Source organism: Porites lutea, chromosome 7, assembly GCF_958299795.1.
Source record: "Porites lutea chromosome 7, jaPorLute2.1, whole genome shotgun sequence".
Classification (NCBI taxonomy): Eukaryota; Metazoa; Cnidaria; class Anthozoa; order Scleractinia; family Poritidae; genus Porites; species Porites lutea.
The window spans coordinates 2,884,555-2,912,377 of NC_133207.1; the positions used below are offsets into that span (position 1 = coordinate 2,884,555).

The 27,823-nt window shown below is 39.7% G+C and overlaps 3 protein-coding genes across 5 annotated transcripts; 2 read left to right on the top strand and 1 right to left on the bottom strand.

The window, feature by feature from the left end:
• The first annotated feature begins 4,744 nt into the window (after positions 1–4,744).
• Positions 4,745–10,801, top strand: LOC140943633 (uridine diphosphate glucose pyrophosphatase NUDT14-like). Of its 2 annotated transcripts, none has more exons than XM_073392755.1 (4): positions 4,745–4,965; positions 5,981–6,024; positions 7,724–7,788; positions 8,876–10,801. In XM_073392755.1, exons 1-4 carry the CDS (start codon positions 4,777–4,779, stop codon positions 9,346–9,348), a joined length of 771 nt encoding a protein of 256 aa, XP_073248856.1. In that variant the 5' UTR covers positions 4,745–4,776; the 3' UTR covers positions 9,349–10,801. The 2 variants fall into 2 exon arrangements, with proteins under 2 accessions (XP_073248856.1, XP_073248854.1); XM_073392753.1 differs by lacking the exon at positions 5,981–6,024 and adding an exon at positions 7,071–7,114.
• LOC140943634 (protein Churchill-like) lies at positions 9,690–14,371 on the bottom strand. The gene is made up of 4 exons (XM_073392756.1): positions 14,238–14,371; positions 12,661–12,799; positions 11,982–12,052; positions 9,690–10,392 (listed from the first exon to the last, which is right to left on the bottom strand). The coding sequence occupies exons 1-4, from the start codon at positions 14,274–14,276 to the stop codon at positions 10,300–10,302; spliced, it is 342 nt and encodes a 113-aa protein (XP_073248857.1). The 5' UTR covers positions 14,277–14,371; the 3' UTR covers positions 9,690–10,299.
• A 66-nt stretch (positions 14,372–14,437) lies between these two features.
• On the top strand, positions 14,438–20,232 carry LOC140942939 (uncharacterized). 2 transcript variants are annotated; one of them, XM_073391959.1, is made up of 8 exons: positions 14,438–14,707; positions 15,850–15,928; positions 16,738–16,846; positions 17,106–17,206; positions 18,440–18,489; positions 18,598–18,722; positions 18,984–19,130; positions 19,903–20,232. In XM_073391959.1, the coding sequence occupies exons 1-8, from the start codon at positions 14,631–14,633 to the stop codon at positions 20,157–20,159; spliced, it is 945 nt and encodes a 314-aa protein (XP_073248060.1). In that variant the 5' UTR covers positions 14,438–14,630; the 3' UTR covers positions 20,160–20,232. The 2 variants fall into 2 exon arrangements, with proteins under 2 accessions (XP_073248060.1, XP_073248061.1); XM_073391960.1 differs by lacking the exon at positions 14,438–14,707 and adding an exon at positions 14,931–15,206.
• The last annotated feature ends 7,591 nt before the right edge of the window (positions 20,233–27,823 follow it).

Sequence of the window (27,823 nt, forward strand, 5' to 3'; positions counted from 1 at the left end):
AATCAGAGGCATATGATGCCTCTGTCATAATTCAATTTTGGAAGCAAGGACCAACGTTACAAAAAAGACAGACCGGATTCCAAGAAAGGATCTAATCCGCTTTAAGTTGAAATGTCGAACAAAAGAAGCAAGCGGGGAAGCAAGGCTGATTTCAGTTACAGTCGGGAATATATATTTTTTGTTACCAATATTTCAGAAGGCACGGCCTTCCTTCTTCAGGATCTTACATAGAATGATAAGGTTAAGCTAAAATGTTTTTTAAAACATTTTATAGCGTGCAAAATGATACTACAATAACACGTGAAAAATTAAATAAGGAAAAAGTGAACGTTAAAAGTATATCAAAACAAAAACAGTTGCATGAAGCAGTGAGGGAAATATCTCTACTTAGACGGTTTTTGTTTTCAGTATGCTTTCAACGTTCACTTTTGTATGATATTACAATAACACGTGAAAATTTAAATAAGGAAAAAGAGAACGTTGAAAGCATACTGAAAAGAAAAATTGTTGATATGCCCATAATGAAAGTTTACAGTGGGGCCGGCTAGGCTAACCTGTGATCAGGGGATCTTTATCAGTTTTTTGTTTGTTTGTTTGTTTCTTCTGTTTTTCGGGTAGAAAAAGGAAACAAGGACCGCCCCAAAGATCGGCCCTTTGCACGAGTTGATCACAAGATCAACTTTCGGTTCAGCTATATAAATGTTTAGCGATTGCAACGACCGCCGAAAATTAGAGGGATTTGTATGGGAAAAACAACTCTTGTCACCCAGTCACGTTTAAATGGTTTTCCATACAAATCCTTGTAAATTCTAAAATTTTTAATACAAAATGTCGTTAAATCTTTTCCTTACGCATGCTCAAATTGCCTGTTATGAATTAAAAGGAGATTTGAGCCCCGTAGTATTTCATGACAGTTTTGAAAATTTCGAAATTTACAAGGATTTGTATGGAAAACCATGCAAGCGTGATAGGCCATTTGCACTAAGAGGTCATGTGGGAGGGTCATGTCTTAAACAAAATAATAGTGATTTGGTTTTTCAAACCCGCACCAGGTAAATGGTCACGTGACCAAAATGTGATTTTTATGAATTACCTCTTTCTGAACACAAATTTTGCACTTAAACTTCAGGGAAAATGTTGAAAAGATGATGTGGTAACGTTTACAGCACATCTGAGCGTAACTATCAAACATTTAACACTAAGTAAAAAGTGGTTTTGGCCGCCATGTTGGAGGGCAAGAGTATGCTCTCCAACATGGCGGCCAATACAAATCATACTACTTTGTTGAAAAATCAAAGTGCCATAAAATATCTCCCTTAAATGCATTTCCTTCCAAATTTCGGGTGTAAGATAATTTTTATGTGCTCTGTCAATTTTTGGCATCAGTGTCGGGAAAGAAATAGGTGATGCTTAACTTTATTATTTTGTGGTTAAATATTATTTGTAGCGCAAAGATTTCGTGACATTAGATTTCACAATAATGTAGACAAAGTCCGAGTATATTTACGATATAAAATGATGTAACTGCATGCATTTTCGTAGGCTAAATAAGGTGAAAGAACGTGCGATTTTGTAATAGTCACTTAATTTAGATACATTACAATGAGAACTTTTACTGTACATGTGATTAATGTAAAAATACTACCTTACGCAATGATAGAAGAAAAACCACTGTATACTTAGAATGTTTAAGTTGACATTTTATCGTTTAGTTACGTTGATAGTTGATCGTTGTGTTACGACCGTTGAATATGTGGGAATTATACATCGCAGTAGATTGTTGGATCGCATTAAATCGCGTTGTTACATCGAAAGATACAGTCCTCTTGATTTGTTTGAACCAGTGGAGCGGGGTTAAAAGAATAGGCCATTTGCACTAAGAGGCATGTGACATCGTTTTTATGAAAATGAAAGTTACATGATTTTGCCTTCGAAAAACGATTAGTGGGTCATATCGTAAACAAAATAATAGTCATTTGGTTTTCCAAACCCGCACCATTTTCTCAAAATGAATAAGTTCGTAAATGGTCACGTGACCAAAATGTGATTTTTAAAATTATGAATTACCTCTCTCTGAACACAAGTTTTGCACTTAAACTTCAAGGAAAATGTTGAAAAGATGATGTGATAACGTTTACAGCACATCTGAGCGTAACTATGAAACGTTGAACAAGATATAAGCAAGACGTAGTTTTGGCCGCCATGTTGGAGGGCAAAAGCATGCCCTCCAACATGGCGGCCAATACAAATCATACTACTTTGCTGAAAAATCAAAGTGCCATAAAATATCTCCCTTAAGTGCGTTTCCTCTCAAATTTCGGGTTTAAGATCATGTTTGTGTGCTCTAACAATTTTTGGCACCAGTAAGATTCCAACTCATTGTTTAAAGGCAGCATTGGTCACGTGACCTCTTAGTGCAAGTGGCAACAATCAGTAAGATTCCAACTCATTGTTTAAAGGAAGCATTGGTCACGTTACCTCTTAGTGCAAGTGGCCTATTGGGTGACGAAAATTTTTTTTCTCATACAAATGCTTTGAACTTTCGGCGGCCGTTGCAATTGCTACTTTTGAGACATGTATACGGCTGAAATTCAAAATTCTTAGGTTAACTCTTTTAGCTTGTGCTAACAAAATTTTTCAAAAGTGAACTGTTTTCGTGTTTACCGAAAGGGACCGTAGCCTGTGTAGCAAGCGGTTCCAATCGAATTATTGAGCGAAAGTTAGAGCGGGGAACCCAATTAGGCCCTCAGTAAGAGAAAGATCCACTTATCAGTCCAGACCCTGAAAGAAGTGTGGGACTGGGCTAGAAATAATGGTGCTGTCGTTTATGAAGTGATTCACCAGTCCTTGTAAGTTTTTTTAACAGTCTAGACGAGATCCAGCACCTAATTATAACCTTGGAGTTCCTTTTTTTGCCTGATGGAAGGGACCAAACGACTCTCCTATTTGAAAGGGCGGGCCAAGTATTTTGGTATCAGTGGTGTGGCCGAAACCAGACAACGAGATTACATAAGTGCAACTGTCCACTTTTTGCACTATTTTTCAAAAACTAGTGTTTAAGAAACTGGAGCCTATCACTTTCGAGAATTTTGTTCTTATTTTGAGAAAAAATCTCGCGCCACCTGTGGTGGTCTAGGCTGTGTCTAAGGCGCAAAAAGGCGATGGTAGGGGAGGGGGAAAAAGCAAAAGGGAAATCCCCCTCCCTTTAATATTTTCCCCTCCTTCTCTACCCATGCGGCAATCAGGTTACACAAGGCCGAACAATTTGAGCCACAGTGCAAATATGGAGACGAAGATGGAAAAAGATAACGACGAAGCCCGATCTTGAAAGAGAAATCTCGGATACGTTTCTGGGAAACTGCCCACCTACCCCTCCCCTAAGCCAACGTTTTGCCCTGAGTGAGAAGCGCGTGAGTAAGTATTAGATAAGGGGAGGGAGATGTCAATGCTTTGGAAGCTGGGAATCGGGTATATATAAAGAGTCTTTTAGAGTAAATGAAGTTGATCACTACTGCTTAGGCTGCCCTGGTTACCTTTAGATATGTAGTTGCCTTGCGTATTATGTTTTTTTTTCGTTGTGCGCCTTGGTTAACCTCTCCGCTTGTACGCCGGTCATCCCATCATAAAATGACCGTTCAGTGGTCTGCTACATTAAGATATACGCGTTAGTCATCAGTCCGCTAAAACTAGGTCAGGGCTTAAATCATTTCCTGATTGTTACGCCATACTGATCTAGAATAATAGCAAAACAGCTGTCTTTGGCTACAATCCCGCTCTGTTTTGAGTTCTTTCGGTGTCGTGTTGATGTCTTGCAAAGTTAGTCTTCAGGTAATTTTCAGTATTCTGCATGCAGCTAGAATTTAATGTCTACTTGTTATTTTTACTGATCAGGTCTTAATAGATCCTACCTTCTGCGGCATATTTGTCTGCGGTCCTTTGCAGTCCTTTGTGGTTAATGTTCGTACTAAATAAAATGGACTCGATTTCCAAAAATACACCACAAGCCTCGAAAAAAATCGAGACTCGAGGAGGACCACACAAAGAGGTCAAAGGTCCCGGGGGGGGGGTACTCCCATACATTACCTATGCGGGTATGTGCCGCCCAACGGGGTCGTAATTTTGAAGCTCCTGGTTTAGAACGGGGTATCCATTTCAGACGCGTTTTCTAGAACGGGGTATAATATTTCGAACGTACGAAAACTCCAGTTTTGTAAGCAGCCATTTGAAATTATTCAAGAACAGATTGCTTTCAAAAATACGGTTCAATGCGTTAACAAGCAAACTGTTATACTCTTGTTGCACCCTAGAACGGAGTATAAAAAATTGGCCCATTTCTAGAACGGGGTATCAATTTTAGGGGAAATTTTTTTTAGAACGGGGTGCCAATTTGGAGTCCCGGGCGGCACATACCCACCCAAGAAATACCCAAGTGTTCCCCCCCCGGGTCAAAGGTATACGAAAGGGGTCCCTTTTGTCAAAAGTGGTATATAAAAGGGTAAGGGGTTGGGGCAAAATCTCGGGTGCGTTTGATGCTGACAACTGTCACAACTTTTAGAACACAACTCTCGGCTCCGAAGTCTCCTAACTCCCTTGTGCTAACAACTCCCACAAATGTCATCTTTTGAATTACTCTCTGGGTGGATAACTTCTTCTCCAATTTTTTCTTCTATGAAAACCAAACTCTGTGAATGATACATGACGATCATATTGACTAATTGATTACCGCTGACTACGCTGAGCTAATTGTTTGAGTACCTGGGGTTCTCCACCACTCAGATGCGCAGATTAATTGCGGCAAGACCGACTAAAATCCTGCGTTCTAAGGTGCTACTGATTAACTTTAGCTCTAGCTTTGGTTTTTTCTCGTGTTTGATGAAAATGGATAGACTAGAAATCACTGGAATGAGAGTTGAGCCTTGTGTGAACTCACGCTTCATTCAGCCTTCCAGAGTTGTCTTCAATCAGGTCAGTACTGTCAAATAAAGATTTCAAAATGCCTTTCGAAAATAATAAACACACTGGATAAACTTCGGAATACCCGGCCAATTATTTGCACCTCGCTAATTAACAATACTGTCCAACTGTGTTATGGGGGTAACGCTTCGCTCTTTGAGGGCCCCTGTTGAGGGCCATTCCAATCTTGTACCAAGAGTCCTCTGGCTTTGGTACGAGATTGGGGCTATTCTATTTATATCCCCCTCCCACAATGGATGACATTTTCTGAGAGGGTCTTCTTAAGTTTTTTTTCTGATGGGGGGGGGGGGGGGGGGGGCTGTGCCAGTACTTTTGACCTTTTTTCTTGGGGGGACTGTGTCAGTACTTTTGACCTTTTTTCTTGGGGGGAAGTGGGGTGGGGTTGGGGACAGGGTTGGGGAGGTGGCTATTAAGTAAATGGCCCTGAAGCATTTCATAAGGTGACAGAGTATTCTGAAGTTGCTTCACAAAAAAATTATTGTCTAAGGTTTTTTTATGGAACAGATTATACAGAAGAGTAGCAAACTTTTTGTAGAGTAATGGGTTGTAAGTGTGGGTGGATGGGATGTAGAAGTGTTTGTCATTTTTAGGGTGTAGGACAACACACCCATATCACACCACCCTGGCAAAATGTTTATTGAGTACTCCTTCCCTTCCCTTCTCAGGCAATTGTTTCTGAAGCCTACATTCTGGCTCAGACCCTTTACTGTAGCACAAAATTATTCGCGTACAAAGTACAGAAGCCATGTGATGCCTTGACCCTGAAGTCAAGCTATAGAAATTTGGCAAAGCTTAGCAAAATACTTTAAAGTTAAGGTTGTGACTTTCACTGTTCAAAGTTTAATATATTACCAATCCCAATTTCTTACAAAAATCCTGTCAGGGGTAGAGAAGACCTTACATAGTATTACTTACCAGTAGTGTTGTTTTTACGATTCCAACTTATAAACACATCTGTAGGACAGTTTTAACATTAATTAAGACTTTCTTTCTATTTTTGACAAAGAATGGTCTTTCCAGAGAATGGGACTATATCAAAGAACATGATGAGTATGTCTTTTGATGAATAATCACATAATATAAGTTTACCTCTTAAACTGTTCATATTATATGCATTATTCTGAAATTACTAGAACCCTTGGAGAGTTGAGGCAAGCTTCATATAACTGGCTAGAGCACTGACAACTAAGGGCCAAAAATGTAAACATTTTAAGAATATATATTTAACAATTAATGAATGAGGCTGAGTATCTTAAAAAGAATTATGGAGACCAAGGAGGTTGTTATCCGTCTAGGCCATAGGCTGAGCCAGATAACACCCTTCGAGATCTCCATAATTCTTCATATGACATGAAAGCTGAATTCAATAATTGTTTTATTATTCATTCAAAATAATTCCTAGTTTACAAACATGGCTAACACATGCTTACCTCCAGCGATCCATCTATGTTAAGTTCATCTACGATAGTGCACGTTTAGGGTTGTTCAGCTCCGCAAATATTCTCCAAATAGCATATGTTGCCCTTTGAGTTGTCTTCTTGCTGTTCTTGCCATGTTTTTAGTTATTTTTTGGCCTAGGTCTTACTCTTGAAACGAGTGAAATGTTCGCCATTTTTCAAGTTCACAACCAAAACAACTCAACCTGGTCCCCAGGTCTTCTTGTTTAACGGTGCATCAACCTGCAAGTACGCTGCATTTTTGATGTCATTTCCTCGCTAAACACAAAATGTTTCCAAATTTGGTCATCAGTAACTGGTTATGGTGAATTAAACGTGTGCTTTTAGCCAATCAGAATTGGGGAAATATTTTGAATGAATAATAAGTTGTACTTAATTTTTTATCTCACCAGGTAATTTTTCTTTTTCTTTTGTTTTCGGATATGTTAATGTATGCTGAAGGTGTTGAAACAAAAGAAAAATGAAATTTACCTGAGATGAAAATCAACTACAACATATACTTAAAAATACTATACCGCCAAACTGGGTCTTCTTTCTTACTCCTTTCTACACTCTCTCAATGACTTAAGGTCAAAATAAGGACAATGTCTAGAAAATCTGGACAATTTCACTGAATTATTTTATTTTGTTAACTATTAGAATGGTCGGGAAAGAAAATGGGACTATCTAAAAGTTCATGATAGGTATGTGAAAGTTTAATAACATGTAAACTGGCAAATGATGGAAAAGTTTAACTTATGAGTCACCCAGTCAAAATCTTCATTACCATGTACACTATTACTAGTCTTGTAGTGCTTGGAATAATATTATACCCAGAGATTCCAAGTGATTACATGATATCCTGCAATAATAAAATGAAATGAGATTCATGTTAGAATACTGGTAATGTTATCAAAGATGTATCTTTAGTTTACTATACGTTTTGTACATGTTACATAGGTGCAATCATATAAATTTCAAGTGCGTTGAAACAACTACTCATTATCATGCAGTACTATCAATAATAATATCATACCAATAAAACACAGCATCACAGATCAACAGTGTATTATATATGCCATAGTGAACCTTGTCTCCAGGGTCTTCTGTTTTCTGAGATAGTGGTGACACTGCTAGACCCTGGGGACAATGTTGTGCCATTGTTACCCCTGTTGAAAAGAAAACACAACTTTTACACGTTAAGATCTCATTCTGTTAATAGTGATTATAAAGGTTTAGCAGTTCCTAGACAATGTTTGCAAGAAAAATTCATGGTGTAAAAAACCTGATGACTGTGTGTTTCCTTCTTACAGCGTGTGTGCACTGCTATTCAACACAACAAGGCAAGCTTTTATACTGGTGAAGCAATTTAGACCAGGTAAGTTGACAATGTGACAGCTGGGTTAGATTACTGCACCTTTCAATAACTCACAAACTGTGACCTTCAGAACCCAACCAATGTTTTTGTTCTTTGCTGCTGTCAATCATCTTAGCCGACCTCTCAGGAAACAGAACTTTTTCTTCAACAAGTTTAGCTTTTTATGGTTTTTGATTTGGGACTGGTGGATTTTGATCAATTTTGTGTTTCTGTGTTTCAGGGTCCATTGCTTGGGATAGTAATATGATTAACAGCAGAAAAAACACAATTGTAAGCTGGCTATTGAATTTCAGAGTTCGTGTGTTATTAAAAAGCACAGTAATTTACAAGTTGCCAAGTAAATAATAAATAAAAAAATGTAAGATGCCCACAATACACCTTGATTAGTCCCCCAAATTTTGTGTAACCAATTACAGTCATGCCAAGAGAAAATGCAAAACCAAAATGCACATAGTTTTGCAAAATTTTGGAAGGTAATGTATTATGGGCAATTTGAAAATGATGAATGGTGGTGTAATCATTTTATTATCATGTTCCCATAGAACAATCTCATTACTATTGCTAACATTCACTAGTTCACTGACTTGTCAGGGGCACCCAATGAGAATATAGTTCAAAACCACTTAAACATAGCATTGTTAAACGTATTTTAGGATTTAAACGGTAGTTATGGGCTTATTTTTATGCCCTAAAAATTTTTTCATCTGTTCAGATTTCCTAGCTGAAAGTCTAATGATCCGGAAATTTTGGGGATCAAAACTTACCTTTTCGAAAATTTCAGCCAGAAAAAAGGCTCACGAAAAAGCTAGGTGACCTTTTTAGGATAAAAATCTGTTAAAAATGGGGAATTATACCAATTTTTAGATGTTTGAAAATCCTAGGAGAAGCAGGCAAGCAAGAAATTTTACAACATATGGTCTGAAAATTCTAGATCTCAAACCATCTTCCAAACAGGTAATTTTCTGGAAATTGACGTTGGGTGCCCCTGACTTGTTGGACCACCTGTTTACATAAAAAAAATACATTGATAATGGCTTGAAATTTATGTAAATGGAAACCTTACGGGTAATTTTGATTTCCCTCCTAGCTGTTTACATGCATGTCAACAGATGTCTCCACAAGAAAACACTGAATGATGGTAGTGCCATTTCCATGACAACTGAAGATGCATCGGTCCCTATTACCGCCCCATTCACAGAAGGAGTAACTTATGAATTATGTGCTGGAATCATTGATAAAAATATGAGCTTACCAAGCCTAATGAAGCTAGAAATTCTTGAGGAATGTGGCTATGATGTCCCTGAAGAGAACTTGCAAGAAGTTGCTTCATTCCGTGGGGGTGTAGGAAGCACTGGTGCATTGCAGACTCTGTTCTTTGCTGAAGTGACAGATGATATGTGTGTGACCAAAGGAGGTGGAAATACTCAGGAAGGGGAAATGATAGATGTGTTTTATTTACCTCTAGACAAAAGCCGCGAATTTCTGTTTGATGCCTCCAAGCATAAACCAGCCGGATTGATGTTTGCATTTATGTGGTATTTCAACAAATTTAAGGTTTAAAAAGACTATTTGTAATAAGAAACTCATGTGTAAACATAATTTTCATGACAATTAGTGTTAACTTAGCCTGAGTATCAGGCATTTCTGGGGGAAAAGGGGAAAGATTGAAGCGAAAAAGAGAGAGAGCAAAATCTCCTCTCCCCCAGCCCCTTAGGAAGGCTTGATACTCAGGCTAGCATTTACTAACAACAACATTACATAATATGGTGACTGTAAACTTCTCAATAGTCTCAAAATTCCATTCAAATTAACAGCAAACTGACTGCAAATATTATTAATTCCCTGAGTGTATCATAAAGCCTGTTATTAGTATTGTTGAACAATGAGACTGACAATGAATTATTAGTATAACATTATGTACAGTTTTATTGCTCCTCTTGATAACAATGACTGTTCTTGAATGTAAATTCTATGGACAAAATTAATTTTTGGCAGCAAATAACAGACGAAAATTGCTAATTCTCACACACAACTGGGAGCCATGTCAAGCCGACTGTGCAGCCCTGACCTTTAGTACATCAGCACGACAAATCATTAGTGTTACAGCCCAAAAAGAGAGCTAAAATGGCTGAAACTGAGCCTAGATACAAGATTAACATACAAGAATAACCTGAACTAAGGCACTACTTGAAATCCTACAAAAACCCATAAAACACATGGAAGATGGGTGGGCGGGGCAGGTCAGGCAATGGCAGAAGGTGACAAAAACAACTGAACTCTGAAACACCATGTGACCTGAAGATCCCCCGCACACCCGAACCCAAACTCCCAGTTGTGTGGCGGAAAAAAGTTTTCTGTTTCTTTGGTTCCTCAGCCAGTGGAAAACAACACTTAAGTTACAGCTCTAGTCAGAAATAATTAGAGAAGGCCTCTAACAAAAATATGATGGTGCTTCATTTATGTTAAAAGATATGTTTTGAGCAGGGTCCTGTTAGTGGTGTGTACAAAAAGTTAAAATAGATGGTTTGTCCTGTTAGAGTCTTCAGGTAAAATACTAACAGAATCTGCTGCTGTACCACATAGAAGGCAAGTCATCATGTACTCCTGTAAAATAAAGAAAACATTACTAATTAGGAGGAAATTTCCATTAAAAAATATCTACCCCACTCCCGTCATTGAGGACCATGACTTACGCAAATTAAGAAAAAAAAGATCAAAGCGAAACGCATTCCCCTCTTCAAAAAATGATGGAAATGGACCATTAACAGACTGGTGCCAGTTGTTCAAACAAATATTATTTATTGCCCTATCCATCAAATAAATTATTTTCCAGCAGATAGCAATAATTTACTTTGAACAACTAAGACCTTGTAGATAGAAGGTCTCCGTACTTTTAACATTAACACATTAGGTAAGACATCAATATACAGCTTATATGTTAATGTAAGTATCCTGATTAAGATCCAGTGAGGCATCTTGTATTTTAATAAAGTTTCTTTTTTGTACTGTAAAATTCAGCAATAAATTCTCCAAGGTTTGTAGTCATTGTAACTGCTCCTCCTGCATAAAGTTCTGTCACTACCATTAGAAAATGGTGATGATGATATAGAGTAGGGCGACTAAGATGACTGGCTTCACTGAGGTGACTAAGCTAACTGGCAAGGTGAGGATGACAAGGATGACTGGGAATGACTGTGATGAATGGGATGACTTAGAATAACTACCCAGGATGAGGATGAGGATGAAGATGACTGAGGATGAGTGGCCTGAATATGATGACTGGGGTGACTGGCATGACAAGGATGACTGGGATGACTAGAATGACTGGAATGACTAAGATAACTAGATGACGAGGATGACTAAGGTGACCGAGATATAACTTGGATGACTGGGAGGACTAAGATGACTGGGATGACCAGGATTACTGGGGAATGACTTAGATATGACTGGTTAGGATAACTTTGATAAGTAAGGATGACTGGATGACTAGCATGACTATCATGACAGGGATGACTGGGTTTACTGGATTGGGATGACTAGGATGACTGGGAATGACTGAGGATGACTGAGATGACAGGGATGGCTGGGGTGACAGGGATGACTAGGATGACTGAGGATGACTGGGATGACTGAGAATGAATGGTATTACTGGGGTGACTGGCATGGCTAGGATGACTGAGGATGACTGAGATGGTAGGGATGGCTGGGGTGACAGGGATGACTAGGATGACTGAGGATGACTGGTATGACTGAGATGACTGGCATGGCTAGGATGAGTGGGATGACTGAGGATGACTGGCATGGCTAAGACGACTAGGATGACTGAGGATGATCGAGGATGACTGGGATGACCGGAATGTCTGGGATGACTAGGATGACTTAGAGGTGGGGTGATCAGGATGACAGGGATGAGTAGAAGGTTTGGGATGACTGGGTTGACTTGGATGACTGAGATGACTATGATGAGTAGGCTGACTAGGACAGCTAAGATGACTGGGATGACTGGGTTGACTGAGATGACTACTAGGTTGACTAGGAAGACTGGGATGACTGGTATGACAGGGATGAATGGGAAGAATGAAATGACTTGGATGACTGTGGGATATAATTTGCTCCTGCTTGGATAACTGGGATAAGTAAGATGACTTTCAATGACTTGGAATACTAATAATATTATTTAATTCTGGAAATACCTGGTATTGTCCCTCAACTCTGAATGTGTATTCATGAGAAGCAACAATGTGATCACAGCTTGGACAGACATCTGCAAAAAAATTGTAAAGCTCCAACAGTTATTATGAAAATAAAATTCAAAATACACATAGAATCAAAATCTACAAGGGTTTTTTAAAATAGATATACACATTTTTTCATCATTTTGTTCACTCGGTCCTTTCTTTCTGTCAGGATCAATAAAAACCCCCCACATCTTCAAATATTGAGAATTGACAGGGAAGGGATAATAGATGACATCTGAATGCACCAAACATGAAGTCATTTGTGCACAAAAACATGCAAAAAAGATGTTGGAATTGCAACATTTGGACCTGATTGGTTTACTTTCCACTGAGCACATTATTGCTTATATTACAATGATATACCGGGGTTTATGAGGAAACATTCAGACTGTGTTAAAAGTTTAAAGCTCAAACAATGCAAAATATTTGAAATTTCATTGACAGAAAGTCAAATCTACAAGAAATAGCAAACTTCGGGAATTATCTGGGAGATTTCAGACTCTAATCTGGAGACCACGAGAAACGGCTCAAAATCAGGAGTCTCCTGGATTATCCAGGAGAGTTGACAGCACTGTTGTGATTTAATATTTTGTATACAAGCTGTATGTCGTATCTAAGTGAAATACAAACATACGCTTGTAAGTTATGAGTTCCTCGCCATCTTCATCCTCCTCAGTTGACTTGTCTGTAATCTTGAGAGGTTCTTTTCTACCACAAGCTATACAGGACGCAAAGTTCATCAGATATGAACCACTCTCCAAACAGATGGTGCCCTAAAATATACAGACATGTACTGGTCTGAACACTAGGTAGTTAACCAGATCAAGAGAAAGCAGTGATTTACCTGCCAAGTGTCATGCCTGAGGTGTGACACTTGATCCAAAACTTCGATCCCACGTCTACTCACACCTGTGTTCCAATTTCTCATTTTTGGTAGACATGTTTGAGGCATTACAACATTAACTGACCAACGAGAGAAAAGAAAAGTCTACATGAGCATGACTGACTTTCTCCGAATTCTCTTAGTTTAGTAGGGAAAGCCATTGGAGAGTTGTGTTCAGGACTATGTGTTCTTGTATTCATGTTAGACGGAACTGTTCAGAACATTTTGCAAGTTTTCAGAATGTCTTCAGTCATCTTTGGATATCAGACCCCTACGAAAAAGTCACACTATGAATTTAAAAAAGTTGGCCGGTACACAGCGATCACCATTTTAACAATCTATTCCTCAAGGCCGAATTGGCTCTGAGTCAATAGCCCATGAGGCTGAAGGCTGAATGGGCTATTGACTCGGAGGCCATGAGGGCAAGAGGAATATTGTTTTAGTAAAATCCAACTAGTTGGTCAAAAATATCGAGACAAAACAACTTTAGCTCTAAGCAAAACGAGATTCAGCTGCCATTGTTTTGGTTTATCAAAGCCGGTGCTTTTCGCTACTAGTGGGCTATAACATATAGCCTAATAGTAGCTCAACCAATCAGAACGCAGCTTTGATAGTAGACCACTAGTTGGATTTTACTAAAAGGCAATATACCAAGGTATATAATAATAAATTGCTGAAATATGGTAAGCACTAGCTGGTTATGAGGGATTAGCTGCGGAATTGAAGCCGATCAGAAACAGCAACATATTTTGAATGAACAAGAATAACACCCAATATAAATTCTGACTGGCTGGAGGTGATGTGCACCCTCCATTTATTCTTAGAACCACTCAGCAATAAGACCACGAGACCAAAAGAAAATTGACAGTCTCTGGGGACTAGAATCAGGGCACCCTTGGAATAGACCTCTTTATTTTCCCAATACGGGTTATTTGATAACACCTAGAGAACTGTTTCAAATTTCATCTTATTCATGTGTATACATATGCATATTAAATATATGAAAAGACAAAGGGTCAATTTCGTTTATTCGGGACCGCTTCATTGGGAAAACAAAGCATACAAGCTATAGAGGTCTATTGAATAAGTATTGATTTGTATCATCAGTCCGAAATCTCCAGTCCCTGCTGAAAACATTCAATGAAGAGAAATAAGTCTTACATTTTTAAAGATAAATATTAAAGATTCAGTGAGCTTAAATCCTAAATATGTTAAGCTTATAATTAATAAGATTTTTGATGGCAGCACGTAGGATCTTTTTTATATAAAACATGTTAAGCAATTTTTAATAAGCAAACCTACGGTAAATTGTTTTTCGGACTATTTACCCTCTGAGGATGTCTTTCTTTCACGCAATCCTGGCACATCTTTTATGCAGGTGCATAACTAACGAATATCCTTGTAAACCCGTGTGAAACCACAGCTATAAGTTTGAGACGTATAGCGTTTCTTACATGAGGAACTCAGTGACAGAACTCTTACTTGGGACAGTATAATGTGGATTACATAACGTACTGAAAAACTTGTCTTTTGCCTTGGAAACTTACAAACCTTCGAAAGAATTTTTTTGAGTGTTTCTGTACTAAATCTCTCAAGATGTTGACACTTACATTGGAATACAATCGCTGTTTAAAGCTATTTTTATATGCAAATGGTTCTGTGCATATTCATCGCAAACTCTGGCCGAAATTTCCTGTTCCCACAAATTATGAGAACACAACATGAATACCCAGCTGATGAACAACACCGACCATGGAGTTTTTCATCGATGGCTTTCATCAAGTAAGCCCTATATCGGGTAAGTTATTTCATCTATTTATTGAATTTTTGATTATCTATAGTAGCCATTTTTGTCAAATTTCATTCATCTGACTTGTCGTTTACCGTTTGGTTTTGTACTAAACTTTCCACTTCTAATGTAGAGTATTAGTCATCTGTTTAACGTACTTATCAAATGGCAACTTTGTGTGACTGGAAACAAATATAAACATCACTGATCCTTAAAAAGGCTTAAAGCAATTTTCCAGTCTCCATCTTATGAGAAAGCTATTTTAATTACTTTAATTCCGCCTCGCTATTGTGTGTTCTTAGTTCTTTTTCTTCTGCATCGCTTACTTGTACCAATAAACGTTGCTTAGGTAAATCTCTATAATTTGTTATCTTCACGGTTTTGTTTTCTTTTGTAAGTTGACTCATCTTATTAGAGGAGCAGTTTTTAAAAGGCAGAAACAAATGAAAAGGGCAAGCTTTCAACAATCGAACAGTGTACATGTAAGCCTACATTTAGAAAATGGAAGGTAAATACCCTGCCAAAAGTACCTATATATATATTGAACCTGTCCATAATGGCCACCATGGGGACAGAAGAAAGTGATCGTTGTAGAGAGGTGGCCATTGTTGAGAGGTTTAAGCAAGAGTAAGTGTATGACTTGTCTGCCCAAAAAAGGCCATTGTAGAGATGTGACTGTTAGTGGAGTTTCAACTGTACGAAAAACATGTTTCAAGAGTATTGCAGGCATACTGTAGTAAATTTATTTCTTGTTTTCACTGAAAATACTCAGCTTATTGTCTTCATTCTACACCAAATTTAGATACAATTTTTTATTTATGAGGAATTGATTGCACCAGTATTAGAATCAATCTTTTATAATTTTTCTGTGGGTTAAACCATATTACAATAAGCCAAAAATTCAGCCACAAAATATGGATGAATCTGACAGGAAGTTAAAGGCCACTGTGTATTCCTTTCATCTCTTGATTCATTTATAGGTTGGTTTGAAGACAAACTTCTGATAAACAACCTCATTTATACAAATTTTAGTTTAAATTTTTTGATCTGGGAAGAAACTGTTTTCGCAGAAGAGCAGTCTGTGTTGACTCAAATAAAAGCTGTTTTCTGATCTTTTAAATTACTATAATAATTATTCTTGTTTGCTGTAGGTACAGTCACCCAGTAGGTGTATTAGTCTTGTCAGTGCTTGGCCTTGTTGTATGGATTCTAGGGTATCGACTCATTAAGGTAGAAATGAATTTAATTATTAAATTGTAGGTTAGATCATACATGAAGCCCTGTTAATTAGGGTAAAATTCAAACAAACGACATGGCCTTGAAACAGCAGCATAGACTAGATGAAATGGTGACAACTGACATAAAGATGGGTTAAATACAAACAAGGACGTGGAAATTCAGACTAGGGACATACGTACCTCCCAGTCCTAAGAGAGTCTCATAGATCTGCAGATGACCTTTAGAAGGCAGAGTTCAGTAAAGCCATCATTCAGTAGATTCATGCAAAACTAAAAATTATTGTGTGGTTCCAGACAATATCTAATGTACCAACCCCACGGGTAGATGGAAACTTTAGCTAACGATTTAAAACTGGCCGAGTTCTTTTCAGACTACTTAATTATCAGTCAAATATGATTGTCAAATAAATTCCATTAACTCACAATAGGCTTCTTTCTTTAAGTTGTGTCATTTTATATGGAGTACTGTCTACTCAGTGACATTCGAGAGAAGTAAATTGAGTCCTTTTTAACCTTGCAAAAAAAGAGACTTTGTGGTGGCTTTGTGAAAACTCACGACTGCAACACTAACAGTGAAAACAAATAAACATACAAGATAGTGAGGCACTTTAAATTTGACTATAATTTTGTAAGACTTACATGTGGAAAGAACATTTGCCATCTCCATGTTTGTCAGTGAAAACAAAAATTAAAAGACATTGCTGATTTACAGAAAAATACTAATATATGTGTTGTGAGCTGCCTGAGAAGTAAGAATGTACAATATTTTTATAACTTACTTAATTTTGTTTGTTTCTATAGCCGATAGTTATTGTCGCAGCCTTTGCTTTTGCTGGGTTTGGGTTTTATTTCCTCAGTCCTGATGTATTAGACACAGAATTCTGCTGTGATGGAAACCACAATTTAGAAGGTAAATGTTACAGATCAAATTATTTGCAGGTTATATTTTTTTAACCTAGGTTGATTCTCCTTTTCTGTTCTCTCCTTGCCCTAATTCAAGAATAATTAGTGCAAGGGGACAATGGAAATTAAGAATCAAACAAGGTCAGAAAATTTTAACCTGAATTTAATTTTGCCCAGTAACATACACATCCACATGACTGTGCTTGTAATTTTACTGTTTATGTTTTGTGAAGGAGCAATGCTTACCTATATTTTTCTCTTGTCAGTACGAGTCTCCATCAGTATTATTTGTGGACTTCTTGCTGGTGCATTGGCCTGCTATGTTTACAAGATTGGTGTTTTCTGTATGGGCTGCATTATTGGATGGGTAAGTAATATCCTACAAATACAGTCAATTCCCTTCATAGTGGATACTGTAGAGACCTCCGAGTTAGTACGGCCTCTTTAACGAGAGTCACTAATAGCAGGACTTCATTTCAGTCAAACATCTGTGATTTTTTTTTGCCGAGGATTTAGCTACTTTCTGTTTTATCGGGGTGTCCATTACAGCGAGGTGTCAGCTAGGCAAGAGTTGACTGTATTGTGTCATTTCCAGACATCTCTCTCTCCATGTAAATAGATGATTTCGATATATTAAAATTTGAGCTCTCTCCAAGACATGGGCGAGTAAAATAAAGAAATGTGTTATTCATCACTCAGAGCCTCAAGATCATCATCATACATCAGGCGTCTGACATCAGACAACATGTTTGTTCTCTGATGTCAGAATTGTCCCATATCAGATGTCTGATGTTTGTTGTCTGATGTCAGACATCTGATGTCAGACGTCTGATATTTGTTGTCTGATTTCTAGTTAGACTTCTGTTTGTTGTCTGTCATCACACGTCTGACATAAGACGTCTGACATCAGACAAGAATCTTCAGACATCTGACATGAGACATCAGATGTCTCACATCTGTATGAAACATCAGATGTCTAACATGAGACATCAGATGTCTGATATCAGATGCCTGACATCATACAGAGGACGTGTGACATAAGACATCAGACGTCTGATATCAGACCTTTGAAATCAGACATCTAAAATCAGATGTCTGACATCAGACATCTACCATACCTTGGTACAGACAGGTAAACTGCCCTCACCTGCTGACGAGCAAAATTACTCAGTCTACACTGTGAAAATCATGGAGCACTTGCTGCTGATGTGGATATTTATTTTAACATTTACACCTGATTGCAATAACGTCTTAGAAAAGTGAAAACAAGGAAAAAGCCAAATAGGAATTAATTAGGCTAAGAAACCTAATGAATTCATTTGCAGCATCTGCACATGGACATCATATTTGCCTGTTGGAATTTGCTATTGTTTTAAAGGTGAAAGACAATAAAACTAAAAATTCTATCGGGGAAATGCAAAGTCTGCAAATGAATCCACCATGAGAATGTGGCTAAGTTAGCCGAATTAATTCCTATTTGGCCTTTTTCCTTTTTTCATTTTTCTATGACAACGGTTTTGCAGTGGGTGTATATAGCAAGCCATTTTACTGTTCTGACAAACACTAATCCAGAGTTTCCTGTTGTTATCTACACCTACAGGCTCTTTCTGTTGTAGTGGTCACTCTCGCGATATCAAAACACTTGTCAAGGTAGGCTTGCAGATATGACATAACAACATAACAGAATAAAGAAAATAATTTTCACCTCACTTGTCCGTGTTAACACTGTACTTTCTAATAGTATGATTCTATTTTCAGTGACCTGGCATTTTATGGTATATATGCTGGCATTAGTCTTGCATTTGGAGTGGTTGCTGTTTGGCTTGAGAAGGTGTTTGTTGTTATTGCCACCTCGTTTACTGGATCACTGATGTTTCTTCTTGGTTAGTAATGACATTGTGTTGCTTCATAAAAAATTCATACTCTCTTGAAGAGAGAGACTTATTGCTTTGACCCCTTCTCCCTCTTCCCGCCCCAGCCACCAGCCCTCTCAGTGGAAATTAGAGTTTAGATTCAGTCTTTCCCTGGCATATTTTGGCCTTCAAGATGCCCTCCAATGACCCTTCTTAAGGTGTTTTTTTTCTTTGGGATTTCCCTTGGTTATCTGGGATGCACTAAAAAATTGGGTTTAATGACTCTCTTAGGTCTGGATCACTATTGCAGGACTGCTTTTACCCATTTGATCCAACAAATTCTGTTCAAAACGAAGGATGCACTCAGTCAGGCAGCCATCACACCCTCTAGAGTTAAACTGGAGTTTCATGAGGCTCGTGAAGAGTTTACTGATCAAGGTAAGACAAGACCCGACCACTCCCAAGAATATGTTCGTTAAGCTCGCAGGGTCAGAAGTTAAGTCCAAGGCTTTTCACACTTAGTCGTAATTTGTATTCACACATGCAAGTTTTCCTCTCAGTATGCATTATTATTGTGTACTGTATAATATATTCCTTGTTTTACTATCTCTTTATTGTGAGTTAGGCCCGATTACCAACCGTTGGTTAGGAAATGACCCCCACTCCTCCCCTGAGCCTAGAAATTAAGGCCGTTTCCGAGGAGTCGTAAGCCTACATTTTGAAAGAGGGCTGTGTACCCGGGGGGAAGGGGGGGGGTACTGCCATATATGGGCTATATAGGTATGTGCCGCTGTGAAGGGTATGGTTTTCAAGCAGTTTACTCTAGGATAGGGTATATAAATCAGAGCGTCTGGCTCTAGAATAGGGTATCATTTTTCAGGAAACTGATCAGTTGGTTGAAGATTTTATCTAGACTAGGTACACAGCTACTCTAGGATAGGGGGATTTGGGGAGTTTACTCTAGTATAGGGTAGCAAAATTCAGCTGAACTAGCTCTGGTAAAGGTTAAGGGTTCCAGACTCCCAGCGGCACATCCCCACCCAGAAATTCCTAAAGTGCCCCCCCCCCCGGGGCTGCGTACAAAGTGTTGTTTATGAAAATGACCTATTCACGTACAGTTAAACCTCATGTACAAAAGAGAGGTGTTGCATTTGGCTCGATCCATTTTGAAAGTGAGGGTTTTAAGAGCATTATCACAACCTTTTTCCAGCATTAGCAATGTTCCTTGGATGGTTATTAATGTCAGCAGTCGGCGCCATGTTACAGTTCATGTACACAGCGCAGGAGATCGACACAGATCTGTTCATTAAAAGCTGTGCATGTGGTTCAAGAGACGATAATGTTCCCGACGATAAAGGAGTCAGATATGTTGTCCTGCCACCACCTAAACTGAAGGCCATGTTACTGCATCAGACAAGTAGAAGAGAACTAATGATGGACTCCTGGGATGATAATTTGACGGGATAGTTACGTTTCTATTTAGTCACTGACTTTTGTGACTACAGCCCGGGGAGGGGGGGGGGGCGCTCAGCATATGAAAGGGGTGGGGTTGCTCGTCGTCTCGCTTAGGGGCGAAATGTCGGATTTTGGTCTCACTTAGGGTGTTCTGGGCAAAACGCCATCATATTTAGCCGTGAAGGTCTCGTTTACGGTTGCACGCGAAAAAATATAATAATATGTATATTGTCTGTGTTTTAACATGGTTACTTTTAGGGGTCAAAAAAAGCTTGGGCCACGCCCAGATCGGTCTCCTTTAGGGGTTTAATTCAAAATTTCCGACGAGCATCCCCACCCCTTTCATATGCGGAGTCTCCCCCCCACTACAGACTGCATAAAAGCTGCATCAATAGGTTACTCTATGCTCTATGGTACAGGGCACTGGAGTCAGGGTTTGATGCCTCATGGGTTCAAAAGAAGACACACCTTGTCCCTCATAACAGATTTCTAAAAGTGCCGTGGTATGTGGATTTGATTAGCTGTTTGGTGAGGGGCTGTTAAAACTTTTTCCAAGCTGCAATCCTTTTGACAGCCAGTACTCTAAAAAGCTAGTGAGTGAGTCTTTCACTAATACTTATAAATACTGAAATATCCTGAAATATGGTTACAAGTCAGAACTAATGAAATGACGGACTGAGAATTAGCGTCAATTTACGTAGATGGTTCATAAAATACCATTTTTTGCACTGAAAAGTTATTGTATCTGTATTTTTTAAAATGTTCTTTGGCTTATTATGTGATAAAAATAAAATGTTTAGAAGATATTGTATCGGAAGGTATTTTATTATATACATACTGAGAAATACTCACCAAAAAGCTATGTCGTAAATTTTCGTACGCAAATTAGTTCTAGCCAATCAGAGGAGCGAACGATGGTTTTCACACGTGAAAAAAGTGATACGTCCAATCAGAATCGCGAACGATGTTTTTTCACGTGTGAGAAAAATGATACGTCCAATCAGAAGCCACAGAGGTGTGTGAGTTTCGCGCCAAAATTCCCGCCTTTTATTGCAGCTTGCAGCGCCGCTTCGTACACATTCAACGAGAAAAGTTTTACTCAAAGAGTTTTTCTCGCTAAAAAAGTGAAAAACATTTCGGAAATGGAGTGGAATAGTCTTGTTTGTTTCACTGTCGATAAAGAAAACGGTAGAGGGCCAGCGAAACAACAGCGGAAAGGGAAAAACAAAACAAGACGTAAGCTTTTGTTGTGCTTTTTGTCGGAGCTACTTTGCCTTTCATTTAAGCTTAAGCTTATATTGAAACCGGACATTTTACTTAAATTTCACTCATTTTCAATTGTGCATTGAGAACAAACAGTTAAGATTACTTATAGTTCTTGGATTACCTCATATCCTTACTGTAATTTATGTTTTTAACAAACGTTTTTACTAAAAAGCTGATACTTCGTTTTCGTTGTCATTTTGCGGTAAGTGTGTAGCGGCAAATTTTAGCATTTTTGAAAGATTTAAAATAAAAAGGCCGCCAAAATGATGAATGTCTCAGTATGTATATAATAAACACAATACCACATGGAAAGTACTTTGTACGGTATTTATGCACTCGTTGTTTTTGTATCAGAAATCTTACTCGTTCGCTGCGCTCACTCGTTCGATTTCTGATACGTCAACAACTCGTGCGTAAATACCGTACGCCAGCACTTTCCATGAAGTATTCTCTATGCATGTTACTGATTATTATATTTCTTTTGCATACCTTTTGTCACCCTATAAAAAACATGGGCACCCAACGACCAAAATGTTTCCAAATACGCCAGAAGTGTCTCAGATGGTTTTCTCTATGCTTTAGAAGCCTGTTTGGTTACTTTGGAGTTGCCCGAAAAACTTTTTATCTGTTCGGATGCCTTAGGGGAACTTTGGTCGTCACGAAAGTTTTAGGTGGCTTTTTCGTCGCATCCGAAAGTGTTAGCTACCCTTATGGGTCTGGTCGAAAGTTTGAGGACATGAAGTAGCCTTGCTTTCGTTAGAAAATTATAGGGGACGTTTTGTCTTTAGACCGAAAGTTTTAGGAGACCTTTTTTAACAATAATCGCAATACTTTAGTATTAAAATGTGAATAACACAACCTCCCAAAATTAAGCTATTACAAAACCTCCGAATATTTTAGACGTATGGAACGAATATCCAGAAATTTTTAGCTTTTCTCAAGCTTTAGAAATTTCTAGGCAATATTTGCTCCTTCGAACATTTATTTTACAGAAAAAAATCGCTAGGTGCCCCTTAAAAAAACATACACATTCCAAGACCACTAGAAGAATTCTAAAAAACATTAAGTGTGTTGTATATGTTACCTATCGTACCAGTTGTCTTTAAGCTATAAATTCTTCACCCCAGCTCCAAGAAAAGGAATTTCCGTAAAAACTCTAGGAGAGTGTCTTTTATTATTTACCGAAAAACTTTCCGGTAATTTGTCAAAAAATTTGTCCGCAAAATTCTCTTGGACGTTGGTTCAAAACTTTGTCGAAAGATTCGTGCGCACAACAGGGACAGACGGATACCCAGAAAAACAGGACCAACAAAACACAACAGAGAAACAGGAACAACAGAGACAACTGTAGAAACAGTAACAAAAGCGACAACGGTGACAACAGCGACAACAGTAACAACACTCACAACACTGTCAACCGCGGGAACAGCAAAAACAGTGACAACAGCAACAACAGTGCCATAACAGCGATAACAGTAACAACAGCAACAACGGTGACAAGGGTGACAACAGCAAGAACGGTGAAAAGAGCGACAACAGTGACAACGGTGCCAACAGCGACAACAACAACAACAACAGTGAAACTGCAACAACAGCGACAATGGTGACAACAGTAACAACGGTGACAACAGTGACAACAGTGACAATGGTGACAACAGTGACAACGGTGACAACAGTGAAAAAGTGGCAACAGTGACAACAGTGACAACAATGACAACAGTGACACCAGTAAAACAGCGACAACGGCGACAACAGTGTGACAACGGAGACAACAGTGACAACAGCGAATACGGTGACAAGAGTAACAACAATGACAAAAGTGACAACAGAGACAACAGTGACACCAGTAAAACAGCGACAACGGTGACAACGTCGAAAACAGTGACAACAGTGACAACAACGACAACAGTAACATTAGTGACAACAGTGACAACAGTAAAAAGAGCAACAACAGTGACAACAGCAACAACGGTGACAGTGACAACAGTGACAACGGTGACAACAGTGACAAAGGTGACCATAGTGACAACCGTGACAATCCGTGACACCAGTGACAACAGTGACAACAGTGACAACAGTGACAACGGGGACAACGATGACAACGGTGACAACGATGACAACAGTGACAATGGTGACAACCGTGACAACCGTGAAAACAGTGACAACAGTGACAACGGTGACATGGGCGACAACCGTGACAACAGTGACAAAAGAAACAATGGTGACAACAGTGACAACGGTAACAACAGTGACAGCAGTGACAACCATGACAACTGTGTCAACAGTGACAATGGTGACAACAGTGACAACAGTGAAAACGGTAACAACAGTGACACCACTGACAACGGTGACAACCGTGACAAGAGTGTTAACAGTGACAACGGTCAACCGTGACAACTGTGACAACAGTGACAATGGTGACAACAGTGACAACACTGACAACGGTGACAACAGTGACAACAGTGACAAAAGTGACAACAGTGACAACAGTGACAACCGTGACAATGGTGACAACAGGGACAACGGCGACAACAGCAACAACAGTGAAAACATCGCCAACCGCAACAACAGTGACAATGGTGACAACGATGACAACAGTGACAACAGCGACAACAGTGACAACAGTGACAACGGTGACAACAGTGACAATGGTGACAACAGTGACAACAGTGACAACGGTGACAACAGTGACAAGGGTGATAACGGTGACAACGGTGACAACAGTGACTACAGTGACAACGGTGACAACAGTGACAAATGTGACAACGGAGAAAATGGTGACATTACTTAAAACGGTGACAAAAGACAATCGTCGCAACAGTGACAATGGTGACAATAGTGACAAACATGAAAATCCGTGACACCAGTGACAACAGTGACAACGGTGACAATGGTGACAACAGTGAAAACGGTGACAATGGTGACAACAGTGACAACGGGGACATCGATGACAACGGTGACAATGGTGACAACGATGACAACAGTGACAAAGGTGACAACAGTGACAACCGTGACAACAGTGACAACCGTGACAACCGTGAGAACCGTGACAACAATGACAACAGTGACAATGGTGACAACAGTCACAACTGTGACAACGGTGACAACTGTGACAACCGTGACAATGGTGACAACAGTGACAACAATGAAACCAGTGACAACAGTTAAACCGGTTGCAACAGTGACAACCGTGACTATGGTGACAACAGTGACAACGGCAAAAACAGCGACAACAGTGACAACAGTGACAACGGTGACAACAGTGACAATGGTGACAACAGTGACAAGGGTGACAATAGTGACAACGGTGACAACAGTGACAATGGTGACAACAGTGACAGCTGTGACAACGGTGCAAACGGTGACGTTAGTGACAACGGTGACAACAGTGACAAAGGTGACAACAGTGACAACCGTGACAATGGTGACAACAGTGACAACGGCGAAAACCGCGACAACAGTGACAACAGTCACAACGGTGACAACGGTGACAACAGTGACAAGGGTGACAACAGTGACAAGAGTGATAACGGTGACAACGGTATCAACAGTGACTACAGCGACAACGGTGACAACAGTGACAACGGTGAAAACGGTGACATTAGTGACAACGGTAACAATAGTGACAACCGTGACAACAGTGAAAACAGTGACAAAGGTGAAAACAGTGACAACAGTGACAACGGTGACAACAGTGACAACAGTGACAACGGTGACAACCGTGACAACCGTAAAAAGAGCAACAACAGTGACAACAGCAACAACGGTGACAGTGACAACCGTGACAACAGTGACAACAGTGACAAAGGTGACCACAGTGACAACCGTGACAATCCGTGACACCAGTGACAACAGTGACAACAGTGACAATGGTGACAACAGTGACAACGGGGACAACGATGACAACGGTGACAACGATGACAACAGTGACAATGGTGACAACCGTGACAACCGTGAAAACAGTGACAACAGTGACAACGGTGACATGGGCGACAACCGTGACAACAGTGACAAAAGAAACAATGGTGACAACAGTGACAAAAGAAACAATGGTGACAACAGTGATAACGGTAACAACAGTGACAGCAGTGACAACCATGACAACTGTGTCAACAGTGACAATGGTGACAACAGTGAAAACGGTAACAACTGTGACAACAGTGACAATGGTGACAACAGTGACAACACTGACAACGGTGGCAACAGTGACAAAAGTGACAAAAGTGACAACAGTGACAACAGTGACAACCGTGACAATGGTGACAACAGGGACAACGGCGACAACAGCAACAACAGTGAAAACATCGCCAACCGCGACAACAGTGACAATGGTGACAACGATGACAACAGTGACAACAGCGACAACAGTGACAACAGTGACAACGGTGACAACAGTGACAATGGTGACAACAGTGACAACAGTGACAACGGTGACAACAGTGACAAGGGTGATAACGGTGACAACAGTGACAACAGTGACTACAGTGACAACGGTGACAACAGTGACAAATGTGACAACGGAGAAAATGGTGACATTACTTAAAACGGTGACAAAAGACAATCGTCGCAACAGTGACAATGGTGACAATAGTGACAAACATGAAAATCCGTGACACCAGTGACAACAGTGACAACGGTGACAATGGTGACAACAGTGAAAACGGTGACAATGGTGACAACAGTGACAACGGGGACATCGATGACAACGGTGACAATGGTGACAACGATGACAACAGTGACAAAGGTGACAACAGTGACAACCGTGACAACAGTGACAACCGTGACAACCGTGACAACAATGACAACAGTGACAATGGTGACAACAGTCACAACTGTGACAACGGTGACAACCGTGACAATGGTGACAACAGTGACAACAATGAAACCAGTGACAACAGTTAAACCGGTTGCAACAGTGACAACCGTGACTATGGTGACAACAGTGACAACGGCAAAAACAGCGACAACAGTAACAACAGTGACAACGGTGACAACAGTGACAATGGTGACAACAGTGACAAGGGTGACAATAGTGACAACGGTGACAACAGTGACAATGGTGACAACAGTGACAGCTGTGACAACGGTGCAAACGGTCACGTTAGTGACAACGGTGACAACAGTGACAAAGGTGACAACAGTGACAACCGTGACAATGGTGACAACAGTGACAACGGCGAAAACCGCGACAACAGTGACAACAGTCACAACGGTGACAACGGTGACAACAGTGACAAGGGTGACAACAGTGGCAAGAGTGATAATGGTGACAACGGTATCAACAGTGACTACAGCGACAACGGTGACAACAGTGACAGCTGTGACAACGGTGAAAACGGTGACATTAGTGACAACGGTAACAATAGTGACAACCGTGACAACAGTGAAAACAGTGACAAAGGTGAAAACAGTGACAACAGTGACAACGGTGACAACAGTGACAACGGTGACAACCGTGACAACCGTAACAACAGTGAAAAAAGGGACAATGGTGACAATAGTGACAACGGTGACAATGGTGACAACGGTGACAACAGTGACAAAAGTGATAACAATGACAACAGTGACAACGTTTAAACCGGTGACAATACTGTAACCGTGACAATGGTGACAACAGTGACAACGGCGAAAACAGCGACAACAGTGACAAGAGTGAGAATAGTGACAAAGTTGAAAACAGTGACAACGGTGACAACAGTGACAACCGTTGCAACAGTGACAACAGTGACAATGGTGACAACAGTGACAACGGTGACAATAGTGACAAATATGAAAATCCGTGACAACGGTGACAATGGTGACAACAGTGAAAACGGTGACAATGGTGACAACAGTGACAACGGGGACAACGATGACAACGGTGACAATGGTGACAACGATGACAACAGTCACAACGGTGACAACAGTGACAAAGGTGACAACAGTGACAACCGTGACAACAGTGACAACAGTGGCAATGGTGACAACAGTGACAAGGGTGACAAGGGCGACAAAAGTGACAACAGTGACAACGGTGACAACAGTGACAACACTGACAACCGTGACAACCGTGAGAACCGTGACAACAATGACAACAGTGACAATGGTGACAACAGTCACAACTGTGACAACGGTGACAACTGTGACAACCGTGACAACAGTGACAATGGTGACAACAGTGACAACAGTGACAACAATGAAACCAGTGACAACAGTTAAACCGGTTGCAACAGTGACAACCGTGACAATGGTGACAACAGTGACAACGGCAAAAACAGCGACAACAGTGACAACCGTGACAACCGTGACAACAGTGACAGCTGTGACAACGGTGAAAACGGTGACATTAGTGACAACGGTAACAATAGTGACAACTGTGACAACAGTGAAAACAGTGACAAAGTTGAAAACAGTGACAACGGTGACAACAG